This window comes from Vitis vinifera, chromosome 16, assembly GCF_030704535.1.
Source record: "Vitis vinifera cultivar Pinot Noir 40024 chromosome 16, ASM3070453v1".
In the NCBI taxonomy this organism is placed as follows: domain Eukaryota; kingdom Viridiplantae; phylum Streptophyta; class Magnoliopsida; order Vitales; family Vitaceae; genus Vitis; species Vitis vinifera.
The window spans coordinates 23,773,597-23,787,084 of NC_081820.1; the positions used below are offsets into that span (position 1 = coordinate 23,773,597).

At 35.2% G+C, this 13,488-nt stretch overlaps 2 protein-coding genes across 6 annotated transcripts; one reads left to right on the top strand and one right to left on the bottom strand.

Moving 5' to 3' along the window:
- Positions 1-552: 552 nt before the first annotated feature.
- Positions 553-5,132, bottom strand: LOC100254162 (uncharacterized). Of its 5 annotated transcripts, none has more exons than XM_002275646.5 (4): positions 4,646-5,132; positions 3,763-3,924; positions 3,067-3,132; positions 553-1,269 (listed from the first exon to the last, which is right to left on the bottom strand). In XM_002275646.5, the coding sequence occupies exons 1-4, from the start codon at positions 4,883-4,885 to the stop codon at positions 601-603; spliced, it is 1,137 nt and encodes a 378-aa protein (XP_002275682.2). In that variant the 5' UTR covers positions 4,886-5,132; the 3' UTR covers positions 553-600. The 5 variants fall into 5 exon arrangements, with proteins under 5 accessions (XP_002275682.2, XP_059589867.1, XP_010662640.1 ...); XM_059733884.1 differs by having other exon boundaries at positions 3,781-3,924; positions 4,659-5,120; XM_010664338.3 differs by having other exon boundaries at positions 3,781-3,924; positions 4,646-5,117.
- Positions 5,133-8,906: 3,774 nt separating this feature from the next.
- On the top strand, positions 8,907-12,650 carry LOC100243904 (G-type lectin S-receptor-like serine/threonine-protein kinase At5g24080). The gene is made up of 5 exons (XM_002275690.4): positions 8,907-9,224; positions 9,844-11,192; positions 11,297-11,477; positions 11,610-12,063; positions 12,150-12,650. The coding sequence occupies exons 1-5, from the start codon at positions 8,980-8,982 to the stop codon at positions 12,492-12,494; spliced, it is 2,574 nt and encodes an 857-aa protein (XP_002275726.1). The 5' UTR covers positions 8,907-8,979; the 3' UTR covers positions 12,495-12,650.
- The last annotated feature ends 838 nt before the right edge of the window (positions 12,651-13,488 follow it).

A 13,488-nucleotide genomic window follows, 5' to 3' on the forward strand; every position in this document is an offset into this window, starting at 1 on the left:
AAGGTTAGCAGTCAAGAAATTTCATATCTGGAAAGTAAAAGCCTGTGGTAGTAGAGAGATTTTGACTTTCAGTCTAGCAGCAAACTAGGAATGAAGCTTAACAAAATGGTCCCCTGCCTATGGCTATACTCTGGTTTGAGACTTACCAGCTGTCCTGATAAAGTCACCATGCACCAGATCACATCCCAAAAGAGTGCAGCTTTAGGTAAAAATGGGATGATTTGAGGGGAGTGGTGGTGGAAAGAGAATTACTGAGTAAACAAACCACCACCTTCCCCTTCCCCTTCGCCTTCCCCAACCACCTCCATCCCAACAAAAGAGTATCTTGTAAGGGAAACGAGAGCAGTGTCCTCCATACTGTGATGTGACATGCTCTCACTGGAAACAGGACAAACCCCATTATGCTCAAACCAGAGAATATATTTGGAGTTCATTGGCAGCCAGAGCATGATGGTTACGGAATGGATGAACAATATGAGGAACATTCCTCCAGATGAATCTTGGTAAAGCCCTACAAATCAATACTAACATTTTACACAATGGGAGAAGAAATGGTGGCTAAAACCTGACTGAGCAATTATAGAGTACAAAACAAGAATACTATTTCATGAGATCTACGAATACAAAGGCATTCCAGAGACTATGCAAGAGCATTGATGCCAACAGGTTCCTTGATCGTGCAAAGACGGCACCAATCAACATCCCAAGGAATATAAATGGTAGCATTGTCTGCAAGTTGAGATGTGCTGAGGCAAAAGCTACTGAACTCACAAGAATGGAGCACCATACAGGCATGTACCTGGTCAAGGAAGGGAGAAGGAATCCACGGAAGAAAATCTCCTCCCAGATAGGGGCACAAACTGAAAGAAACACTGCATAAAGGGCCATTGCCAATGGGTCTCGTGCAACAATTGATTGCTGAACGCTTGACCCAGTGACCGGAGTGGAGGGAGCAACAGGCAATAAATTTTCATTGATCTGCGAGAGACGGTTGACCAGGGGAAACATGAGGCAACCCAAGCCAACATCAAAGTGCCACTTCCCTTCAAGGCTTAACCTGAACCAATCAGATGGAAGGGGATGGAACCTTGCAAGGCAGATATGAAGAATTGCAATCCCAGAAAGACCTTCGGTCACTTCACCCAAGAGGCCATACAAGGCTTGCCCTCTGTGTGTCATGGTCTCCTTTCTGAAACCTGCTTTATGAGCCAGAAATGGAATTATCCAAGATCCCACCAACCAGAATGAAGCAATCCAGAGGAGCATAACCTGCAGGACCAGACAATTTCACTTAACAATCTTTATTCACCTTCTATTCATCTAACATGAATTTCAACAGCAAAATGATTGCTCGACCTCTTCCTTGCAAAACTAAATTTTCTAAGTGAATGATATAGCTTAATTTAGTTCATGAAAACTTTGCTCATAACACATTAAGATGTGAATCACAAGATGCAATATATATTTTACTATAAAAGGCAATAAAGTTTTGAAGCCAGTTCAGATAAACTTTTCAAAAAATACCCACAGATAACTCTGTTTACTGCTAAATAATTGATGGGTACAAAAGAAATCTATAGAGAAAAGTTTATTAAAACTTACTTAAAAGTTTTAGCACATGCTAACTTTTTAAGCAATTTAATAATTGATTCAATAGCATCTCATGATACCACCACCCTAGTTGCTGCCACCTAAAGAGATGATGGATATATAAACAATTCTAATATAATTAATAAAACAAAATGTTCACATGCTTTATTAATCCTTTTGATAATATTTCTGATAAAACCCAATCAATACTGCTACACTAGCTCCCTCCACTTCCATGCCATCATCACCATCAGATCTGCACTGCATTTTCATGCCACAGCAACAACACTATTTTACTATTTCACTGCTTGGGCATGTGTTAGCCCAGTATCACAATCACTATTGCCACATCACAGCTATAAACTCCAACCCACCATGGCCCAGCATTACCATGCTATAGTTGCTGCCATCCCACCACTACAACCAGACTAATACCTCCAACACTACTACCTCTTGCCACTACCAATACCACTCCTGCCGCCAAACAAACTGGTGGGTGAATCTCATGCTTTAAAGGGAGCCATTCATTTATTCACGAAGTTTGATTTATTCACATTTTATCCAGTTCATTTATGTTGACTTTGTACCCACTTTTTCAGCCTCCTTCAAGTAATTGGATTTTAGGGATTTGTATAGTTCAGTGTGCCAGATATAAGAAAAGAAGAAATTAAATTTCAATTACCATTCATAAAAGTGATATAACTTGACTTAAACCTGGTAGTTATTAGAATTTGGAGAAAAAATTACTCGTTCAGCAGCAGGCACTAGATATACAGTGCCACTGCACTGCCAAACCACACAACTGCCATATTTATCATCATCACCCACCCCTTTCATTGCAAAAGCAACAGCAAGTGCGCTCATATAATCCATATGTCCCATCCACAAGTTGTATCTAATCTAAGATCAGTTATAAACTTAATTATATTTTAGAATAATCTTGAAACTTACAGTTTCGTCATCAGCTCCTAATTTTCAAATCTACCTAGCCAACCACTCTTATCCTATGTTCAATTCCAGGATTTGTGGTTAAACCATTTTGATAAGGTTTCAAGATCATGATTATTATTTTGATTAAAAATTGTGATTATGTACACATTTCTCCTACAACATTTCCAGTTTTTCAATAATATAAGGACTTCAGCTCAATGTAAGAAAAGACCAAAATTAATTCTAGAACTGAGACCAAAATTAATTCTAGAACTGAACCCAAAAACCTTGGATAGATGGTTTTACTATTGGTGTACTACATACATCCTAAAGATGATCCTTTATAAGAAATTCAGGTCAATGTGCAATAATTCAACAGTGAGAACAGGGAAATTATGAAATGGATTTACTTGTACAAGAAATAGATTTTTCTTATTTTGAACATGTTTAAGTTATGAAAATAAGATAGATGGCATGAACTTAATATATACTTGACAATTCCACAATATCTCATAGTAACCATGTGCTATACAGAAGCTGCTTTACCTGCAAAATGGTCATTGCTGTCCAAGGCACTGTCCAAGGTTTCATTCCAAAAAATGCATCAGCAGCCTGAAACATGACCACCCAAATCATTCAAAGATGCTGATTAATATATGAAATTTTCAGGAATTAGTCTTCCCATTTGATTATGTAAGTGGAAAACACATTGTGGGATGGCATTAATTTGAAAGCCACTTCCTTATTTTTCAATGGTTCTTGTTTTATCATGCATTTATAAACTTATTAGCAATGCAAGGACATATAATAACTTTAAAAAGGAGAAAAAGGAAGCAAAAAAGCAATACAAACACCACAAGTTAGTAATCACCATGCACTCCAAAGAACAGACGTCATTTGTTGGAGTGACTTCTGTCAAGTCGGGAACGGAATGGGCTACATTATTCGTTCAATTTTAAAGAATAAGTAGGCATTGTTACAAGGATTAGTTACTTAAAAGGTTAATTTTGAAAAAAGTTAACAAAGATCTTTGAAGGACTAAATTGGCAGTATCATGAGTTTAAAAGAGCACTTCTATGTCTTCTCTTCCACTTGATTACATATTAGATTAGATAAACAAATGTAAGTCTTTAGCATGTTTCTTCTCTATTTGGATAGATTCATAGTACTAATCGTAAATTTTGTGAAACGGCATAATCATTATTTGACAATGAGAAATGACATACATAATGAAAACTACACCTTTAATGCCTTTCGAACCTTTGAAACGCAATCTTTTTTCAATTTATCAGACTGTTCAACTTCAGGCTTTGCCAATTCTTCTGGCAGCTTATCTTCTACAGTCTCAAACTCTGGAATTTCTGCAGAAGATTCTTCCTGCCTATGGCATGAACCTCTCCATTTCTACAAGACAATAAAAACTAAAAATGATAAAATGACATCAATCCATATAAATCTGCAAAATCTATCTCTCATTCCGACCAAGAATACACCCAGCCGTGCATTTGGGGCTGAGAAAAATTTGGACAATCTTGTTTTGGTTTCAAGAAAATGGAAAAGATTAATCTTAATTAAGTCATACAGTTAAACTTATCCTCAATTAAGCACAGGTTTCATTTTCTCCTATTCCAAATGTCAAGAACCTAAAACTCAATATTGGTTTCATTTCTCTCCTTCAATTTCCCAGCAACCAAAAAACGCAAATATATAAGTGTGGTCATTGAGAAATCAGAAAGAAATACTCCAAAAAAAAAAAAACGATTTTTGTATTCATATCAACCTTTGCTTACCCTCGTGCAAGCAATGCTTGTACACGTGGAAATAAAAACTACTTTGGTTTTGCCAAGATTATCGCTCTCCCAAGCAAGAAATGTCACGAAATGCAAACCAAGCAATACCCGCCGACAAACATAGATTTTCAAATTCATTTCCTCGTCAGTTTTCTCGGAACCAAACAGAAAGTAAAGGAAAACTTTAGATAGAGGAGAGGACCGAAAGAAAGGTTAAGTGCATACAGAACACAAAACAAGCGGCATAAAAACAGAAATCTTAAAATTCATGTTCCCTTTCTCGGTAACCTAACAGAAAACAAACGGAATGTGAAATTTAGAAATGGAGAACTCACATTCTTTGAATACCTGGAGAGAGTATCGACAATACGAAATCTTTGATTCAGAGAAAGTGAAGTTCTTGGAAGATTCGAAATCCTGATTCTTGAAATTGGAGGAGAGATGAGAGAGGGGTAGTGAGAGAGAGTGCGGCAGCATGGGGCTGACATTGTGGCGGCATCGGATTGGCCGAAATCCGTAGATGGAGGGTTTAGGTGGAGGAATGCGATTGATGGAAAAACCCTAGCTCTCTGCATCAGATTTGAAACCCTAGTCTTGCTTGGTTTGACGAAGACGAAAGACGGCTAATACGTCGCCGTTTCTGCGGATGCCGTGGCCAGTGGCCCCCAACCTGGTTCAGTGAATCTTGACGCTCAAGAGCTTCAATGTACCGATCACAAGGCCTCTCACCTGAATGCTTATAAACGACGTCGTTTCTGAAAGAATTAGAGAAAATACTCTGGATTATTATTTAGAAAACTCCTTTTAAAACTTTTTAGTTAAATCTTAATCATTGAATTGATCTCAATCCTCACTATTTAAACTTGAAATTTTATTTTAAGGTTAAAAGAAAATCTTAATTGTTGAATTGATCTCAACCTTCACTATTTAAACTCAAATTTTTAGTTAAGAATTATAGGAAATTGTGCTCTTCGGCCTTTCTGATTTTAGAATGTTTCATAAAAAAATCCACCCCATTTTGAACTATGAAATTGTTTTCTATTCGATTTTCTCACAAAATATGGGTTGATTCATTTAGTTCTTCCGACTCATCACTCTTTATTACATTTGAATTGAGATAAAACAATTTTTCCTCGTAATTGGACTTTAAGAAGTGGTTGAGGTCGAACTTGATGTTGATTTCAAGTTTACTTTTAAAAAAAGAAAGTTTGTAGTTGAAGTTGGAATGTGGTAATCAAATAGTCCAAGAAATAATTAAAGAACCCAAGTTATGTAAATCTACATACTTAGTTGTTTTTCTTTATGGTAGAATTTGTCGATTGCTTGTAGGTCCATGACTTTTAATCTCTTCGAAGATTTTCTAAGTTAAACCTCGATATCATTGTCTCCGTCACTTTTTTATTATTCTTTTGGTTATTTCTATTTGTCTATCTTTACTTGTGAATTACATTATTGCAATGAGTTGATTGATTGGATTTGATAATTTAAACTTTAAAAATTTATAAATTAATTTCTATTTTAGTAATTGAACTTAGTGGATTGATTTGGGAGTGTTGCCTCGTTTTCTTTATAGTTTTGATTGTTTGTCAAATAATCAAAAGAGAACAAAAAATAAAAGGAAAATAAAAATCAATGGAATCCCAATAATTCATTTTCAAGATTAATAATGATGATGGTGATGGTGATAATAATAATAATAATAATAATAATAATAATAATAATAATAATAATAATAATAATAAGATTAATAAATGAAGATTTTTCAACCAATGATGTCAAAGGATTGAAAATTTGCAAATCAAATCCCAATGTCAAAGCTTGATTAATGCGACTTTAGTATTGGGGCCCAAGCCATGCTTTTAAATGTCCATTTCTCAACAACTTATGTTCTTGGCTAGTCATCCATCATGACCCTGGTGTCCACAAATTAAATAAATGAATAAAATAAAGTTAAATTACAAGAAAAATGGATCCCTCAATTTTTTGCTTTCAATATCAGCTTGGTTGGCTTTGTTGGGAACTTGGAAAATGGAAATAAAAGAAAATTGAATAAAATAATAAATAGATTTAAAATTAATAAATTATTTTTTACTTATTTTTTCAAACTCATTTACTTTTCTTTTATGTAAAGATTAAGATTATATTTGGTTTATGAAAAAATGTAAGGGAAAAAAAATAAAGAAAAGAAAAAAATGAAGAAAAAAAAAGTTAAATTTTTTTTTTTACATAATTATTTAAACTTATTTCATTTATTTTTGTTCTTTTATGTAAAATTAAATAGTTTGAAAATGCATAAGTTTTGAATTAATTTCAATTATATTTGATTTTTTTTCTAATATTTTTTTGGGTTGAAAATTAAATATGAAAAAAAAATCATTTTCTTTAATATTTACTGTTTTCTTGGTATTTTCCCAATAACCAAATATGACTTAAATAATTTAAAAATATATAAACATTAAATATGATAATATATATATATATATATATATATATATATATATTATGTATTTTACATAGTAAATACCAAATAAGAATTTTTTTTTTAAAAATATATATATTTTTAGTTTAATGAAACAAATTTCTACTACAGTGATTATCCATCTTCTTAGTTATGATTATAAAAAAAAAAAAAAAAAAAATGTTCTAGTAAAAGCAAATATCATGAAATATATTTCATTCAAGTAAATTTTATATTTCATACAAGGGAGCTTTTTGTCTAGTTATTATATTAGCAATAAAACATTTGTATATAAAATAATTTTTCTAAATTTGACAAAATATTTTAAAGAAAAAAAATCCAAAATACTTTAAAATATTTCATTCAAGCAATTAAAAAAAAAAAAAAAGCCCTATGGATTTGCAAGTGTTATTCCATGTTTTTCCACAAATTTAATTGAATTAGTGATAGTAAGTAAAAGACATGAAAAAAGAAGACATAAACAAAGATTTATAAGGTTAACGACAATTTTCTAAGTCCGCTCCTATGTTGGATTGCTTGCAAACTTGGAGGTTTGTTTAATTCACCAAGAGCTTTTTTAAGTTAAAGTTTTCAAGTATTTGTACACTTAGGTCATGTTTGGTTCCTGAAAATACTAAGAAAAGAAAAAAAATACGAAGAAAAATGATTTTTTTTTTTATATTTGGTTGTCCTATAAAAAAATATAAAAGAAAATCAAATATAATTAAAACTAATTAAAAATTTATGTATTTTTAAATTATTTAATTTTTATATTGATGAGTTAAAATAAATAAAATGAGTTTAAAGTAACAAAAAAATAATTTATTGACTTTTAATCTATTTTTTTATTTTTCTTTACTTTTTTTTTTCTTATATTTTTTCTTTATATATTCTTTCCCTTACATTTTCCCTCAAATTTTTCTGACAACCAAACATAACCTTAAATTCCAAAGTTTTAATATATCATTATAACTCTTTACATGTTATTTCAAATACTTTAAAACCTTTTCTCATCAAGAAAAACTATCAAGTCCTTTTCTGATAAAAAAAAAGCTATTAGGAATGTGGAATGGGGGTAAATATTGACCTCATACGGATACTCTTGTTCGTTGTTGATTGGAAATTAGTTCCATAATTCGTATACCCTGATTAGTGATGGTTTTACAAACCCTTTCTCGCAAAGCAACTTAGTGTCATATGCACCATGCTGAATAAGGAGCCCAAGAATGACTCCCAAACCCTAAGTCAAGCGGGACCATTCATTAAGTTTAAGTATATGAATAAGAAGTATAAAATTTCTTAATGATTGATAAAATTGATATTCAAAAATTGAAAGATACTAATTAAAGTCCGTGATCTTTAGATATATTAGTTTTACAAAAATTAGTGTTAAAAATACAAATTTATTGAAGTTGTGCACTCATCAAGGGAAGGGATTAGTCTATCAATTGATTAACAACCCATGTGGGGAAGTGTACAATTGAGGTTTTTGATGCACTTATAATGATGATTTCTGAACTTCGATTAATTGTGTGTTTTTCTCAAAAAATAATATATTTTCATCAATTTTATCAATAACGTATCGATCTCATCCAACTTTATATTCGAGAACCTAGTTAGAAATTTTGTTTTGATGAAAATCATTAAAAAATGATGCAAAATCATAGACTAATTTAATTATACCTTTGTCATACTTCTTGAGGCCTTTGAGGGTGATGTCTTGACTTGATGCTAGGGGCTTTTAAGAAATGATTTTCAATTTATAACCTACTCAAATAATTTTAGACAAATTTTTTAGAAATAAATCATAATTAAAGAGGAATTAATACATCATATATATGTCAAATCCAATAATCCATGACCAACCTTACATGCAAGTGTGAATATCAGAAAATCATTCTTATGCGGGCATTAATTGAAAATAAAAATAAATACGTGTCATATAGAATTGACACTTTCGGCTTCTCCCACTTCAATTTGAATACCACAAACACCCACCACGTGCCCACATTATCCAATAATTCCTCTCACACCGACCATTGGATCCACCTTTGTCAACGTTGTAGCTCAACCACCACTCTACACGTGGCGTGATCCATCTCATTTTCGCATAAATGTAACTCTCATCAAATACTTGGGGGGAAGCCTCTCTTCTATTAAATACTTTCATGCCAATAATTCACCATCGACATTACACATTTTCTCATCTCCATGGCCTCTTCTTCTTCTCCTACCAGGGTTTTGTTCTTCTTGGCTTTGGCCGGGCTCGTCGGTGTTGCGACTGGTAGCGTTGGGTTGGGCGCGAGGTTGGTGGCTAAGGAGAATCGTGCTTGGGTTTCGGAGAATGGGACGTTTGCTTTCGGGTTTTCTCCGGTGGAGTCTGACGACCGGTATCAGTTGGGGATTTGGTTTGGGCAGCTTCCGGGAGATAGAACCATGGTTTGGTCTGCTAGCAGGTGAGTTTTTACTTTTTAGGGCAAGTTGATGATGATGTGATAGTGTAATATGTGCATGGTTTTGAATATTTCTGAGAATTTGTTGTACGTGGTATGTGGACTAGGCCCCAAAGCTTGTTTAATCTGGGCCCCGTAGTACCGCAACCAGGAGCTGTTGTGGCAGACGGTGGTGTCTTGGGGCCTTTGGCCCAGACAGTGATGAGGAAGATGATTAACTTGATGAACAAATTCTTTAGGTGTGATTTTTTTTAATTTAAGGGAACTATTAGGAAAAGAAACTAGCGAGATGAAATAGTAGAAAAGAAAAAATAAGAAAAAAAATTAAATAAAATTATTATTATTATTATTTAAAAAAAAATGATATTTAATCATTGTGTCTATATTCAAACTATATGTTATTTGATTAAGTAATTTGTATATCATTTTTCATAAATTGACTATTGAAAGAAATAATGGAAATTGTTTTTTTTTTTTTCCAAGTCTAATTAAGAAGATGTCAGTGTCGTTGAATTCAGAAACATGCTCTAGTCTTTACCCAAGCTTTTGCAGGTATATATGTGAATGTGATCACTACTTAGCCAACAATTTCATTTTCTCTCAATCATCTGCATATATATAGAAACTCCCCCGTCGGAAAAGATGCAGTACTGGAGCTCGACAGCACAGGAAACCTTCTCCTGCTCGACGGAGATGCAACAGTTTGGTCGTCAAATACCTCCGGCGAAGGTGTTGAGACGGCATACATGTCTGAATCCGGCAACTTCATCTTGTACAATGGCACCAACTTCCCTTTATGGCAGAGCTTTTCTCACCCTTCAGATACTCTCCTCCCAAACCAACCTCTCACAGCTTCAATGGAGCTCACATCCTCCTCACCTGCGCATGGTGGTTACTACACTCTCCAGATGCTGCAGCAGCCTACTTCCCTCAGCCTTGGACTCATCTACAACTTGCCCGACTCTTACATCACCTCGTTGCAGTCTTATGCCAACTACTCCTACTGGTCTGGACCCGATATATCAAACGTAACAGGAGATGTAGTCGCGGTTTTGGACGAGGCGGGGAGCTTTGGGATCATGTATGGGTCGTCATCTGATGGGGCGGTTTATGTTTACAAAAGTGATACTGATGAGAAAGGGCTGTCTTCGTCTGTGAATCAGACAGTTAGGCCATTAGTTCTTCGAAGACTGATACTCGAGATGAATGGGAATTTGAGGCTGTATCGTTGGGACGATGATGTGAACGGCACTCGCCAATGGGTGCCTGAATGGGCTGCAGTTTCTAACCCATGTGATATTGCTGGGGTTTGCGGAAATGGGGTGTGTAGCTTGGACAGAAGCAAGACTAATGCCTCGTGTACATGCCTGCCGGGGTCTTCTAAGGTGGGAGACAGCGGCCAGTGCTCAGAGAATTCGTCGGTGTCAACTGGGAAATGTGATAATAATCATCGGAATTCAACTGCTTCCAAGCTGAAGATGTCGATAGTACAGCAAACTAACTACTATTACCCTGAATCTTCGATTATAGCAAATTATAGTAACATGTCCCCATTATCAAAGTGTGGGGATGCTTGTTTATCAGACTGTGATTGTGTTGCTTCTGTGTATGGGCTGAGTGAGGAAAAGCCTTACTGTTGGCTGCTGAACAGCTTGGAGTTCGGTGGATTCGAGGACACGAGTTCGACCTTGTTTGTGAAGGTTGGGCCTAATGGGTCACCTGAAGGCAACGCAACAGGATCTGGGGATTCATCTGATGGCCTCCGGGACAAGGTCTTGGTTCTTCCAATTGTTCTCAGCATGATTGTCCTTGTAGCACTCCTCTGCTTCTTGTTATATCACACTGTGTACAGAAGGAGGGCCTTGAAGAGATCCCTGGAAAGCTCCTTGATTGTGTCCGGTGCTCCAATGAATTTCAGTTACCGCGATTTACAGTCCAGAACCGGCAATTTTTCGCAGTTGCTCGGCACAGGTCAGCATGTACATATACCTATACTTTGAAAGGGATGAAATTGTTCGAAAAAAGCCAGTTGGACTTGATCAATTTGGATTAATGTTGTCTTCTCTTTTTTTCAGGAGGGTTTGGGAGTGTATACAAGGGAAGCCTTTCAGATGGGACATTGGTTGCAGTGAAGAAGCTTGACAAGGTTTTGCCTCATGGGGAGAAGGAATTCATAACTGAAGTGAACACCATTGGCTCTATGCATCACATGAACCTGGTTCGCCTATGTGGCTACTGCTCGGAAGGCTCTCACCGGTATGCATTTCATTTCATCGCCTAAAACCAATTACCACTAACCATAATTAAATTCTTATCATCCTCTTTTGGGGTCAAGCATACTATATTTTCGAGCATATAATGGGGTTGGAATTTGATGATTCTTCACAGGCTTCTGGTTTATGAGTTCATGAAAAATGGTTCCTTGGACAAGTGGATATTCCCCTCAAAGCATTGCCGGGACAGACTGCTAGATTGGGGAACTCGTTTCCATATAGCCATTGCTACTGCACAAGGGATTGCTTATTTTCATGAGCAGTGCAGGAATCGGATAATCCACTGTGATATCAAGCCTGAAAACATACTTCTAGATGAGAATTTCTGTCCAAAAGTTTCAGACTTTGGACTAGCAAAGCTGATGGGCAGAGAGCATTCACATGTTGTCACTATGGTGAGAGGAACTAGGGGCTATCTGGCTCCAGAATGGGTTAGCAACCGGCCTATTACTGTAAAAGCCGATGTCTACAGTTACGGAATGCTTCTCCTGGAGATCGTTGGTGGCCGGAGAAACCTTGACATGACCTTTGATGCAGAAGACTTCTTCTATCCTGGGTGGGCTTTTAAGGTATAGATCAATCAAGTTCTTGCTTCTGTAAATCACAAATTGTTAAGTGTTTGATATTTTATTAACGAAAATGCCAATTCCTCTAGGAAATGAGTAATGGGACGACAAGAAAAGTTGCAGACAGGCGACTGGAAGGGGCAGTGGAGGAAGAGGAGCTAGAAAGAGCATTGAAAACTGGCTTTTGGTGCATTCAAGATGAGGTTTTCATGAGGCCTTCAATGGGGGAAGTGGTGAAGATGTTGGAAGGATCACTTGAAATCAACACACCGCCAATGCCACAGACAGTTCTGGAGCTCATGGAGGAGGGCTTGGACAATGTATACAGAGCCATGAAGAGAGAGTTCAACCAGTCCAGCTTCTTCACCATCAATAATAGTACCCATCCTTCATCAAGGGCTACATGTAGTTATTCCACAATGTCACCTAGATAGCAAAGGAGAAATGGAACAAATTTTGTTGTTGTCCCGGAATTTTATCACCTTGATAAATACTGTCCAGAAACATAATTCTTATTGATCAATTGTTACCATACATACTAATGGGCAATGAAATTAGTAGAGAACTTTGCATAGGTTGAGGTACGAAAATCTGTCTTTTAAAGGAGATTTAAGCCATTTCTGGTTTGACAATTTGAGAAATTGGTGTACTTGACTTCTCTTTCATTTGTCCCCGCAAGGATACGATAGTCGGCCAAGTGATTTGTTGCATAGCTCACATCAATATGCATAAAGCATAGAACTTAAGGCTTCACAAAGAAAAGTCTTTTTTTGCCAAGAAAAAAAAAAAAAGAAGAAAGGAAGAAGATAACTAAAAAATGTCTGAAGTTACATGACATTAAGAGTGTGAGTCAAAAGACTCATCGTAAAGTTTAAAATCTTCAACAATTTCAAAAGAATTCAATCTAGCTCTTTAATTTTTATAAGCTAAATCCCATTGACATAAATGATATTTAATACTTCTCAATTCCCATAATTGTAACTACAAATTCAATAATCCATTATGCCAACTTTCATATATAACCATAATGTTGGTAGCTAGTTTACATTGATAACTTTGTTCCAAACTTGTTGGATCTAACTCTAATATTTAATTACTTCATGTGACTTACATTGGACTTGAAAACTTGATATTATTATCAATTCCTCCTTAAGGTCATTCTGGTAACTATGATTAAGTTTGTTCGGATGAATAATGACATCGAAAGGTATATGCTGGTTTTTATTAGATGATATGAAAATAATAGGGAAAAAAAGAAAAAAAGAATCGGATTTGGATTGGCAATCAAGTGATCCCTATGAGTGCTTAAGTGCTCAAAACCACTTTACATAATTTTTTACTAATTTTCTTATTCAATTTTTTCATGATATTTTTCCGCTACAATTTTTAAGATTATGATTACACCTTATGTTATTGATTTGATATATG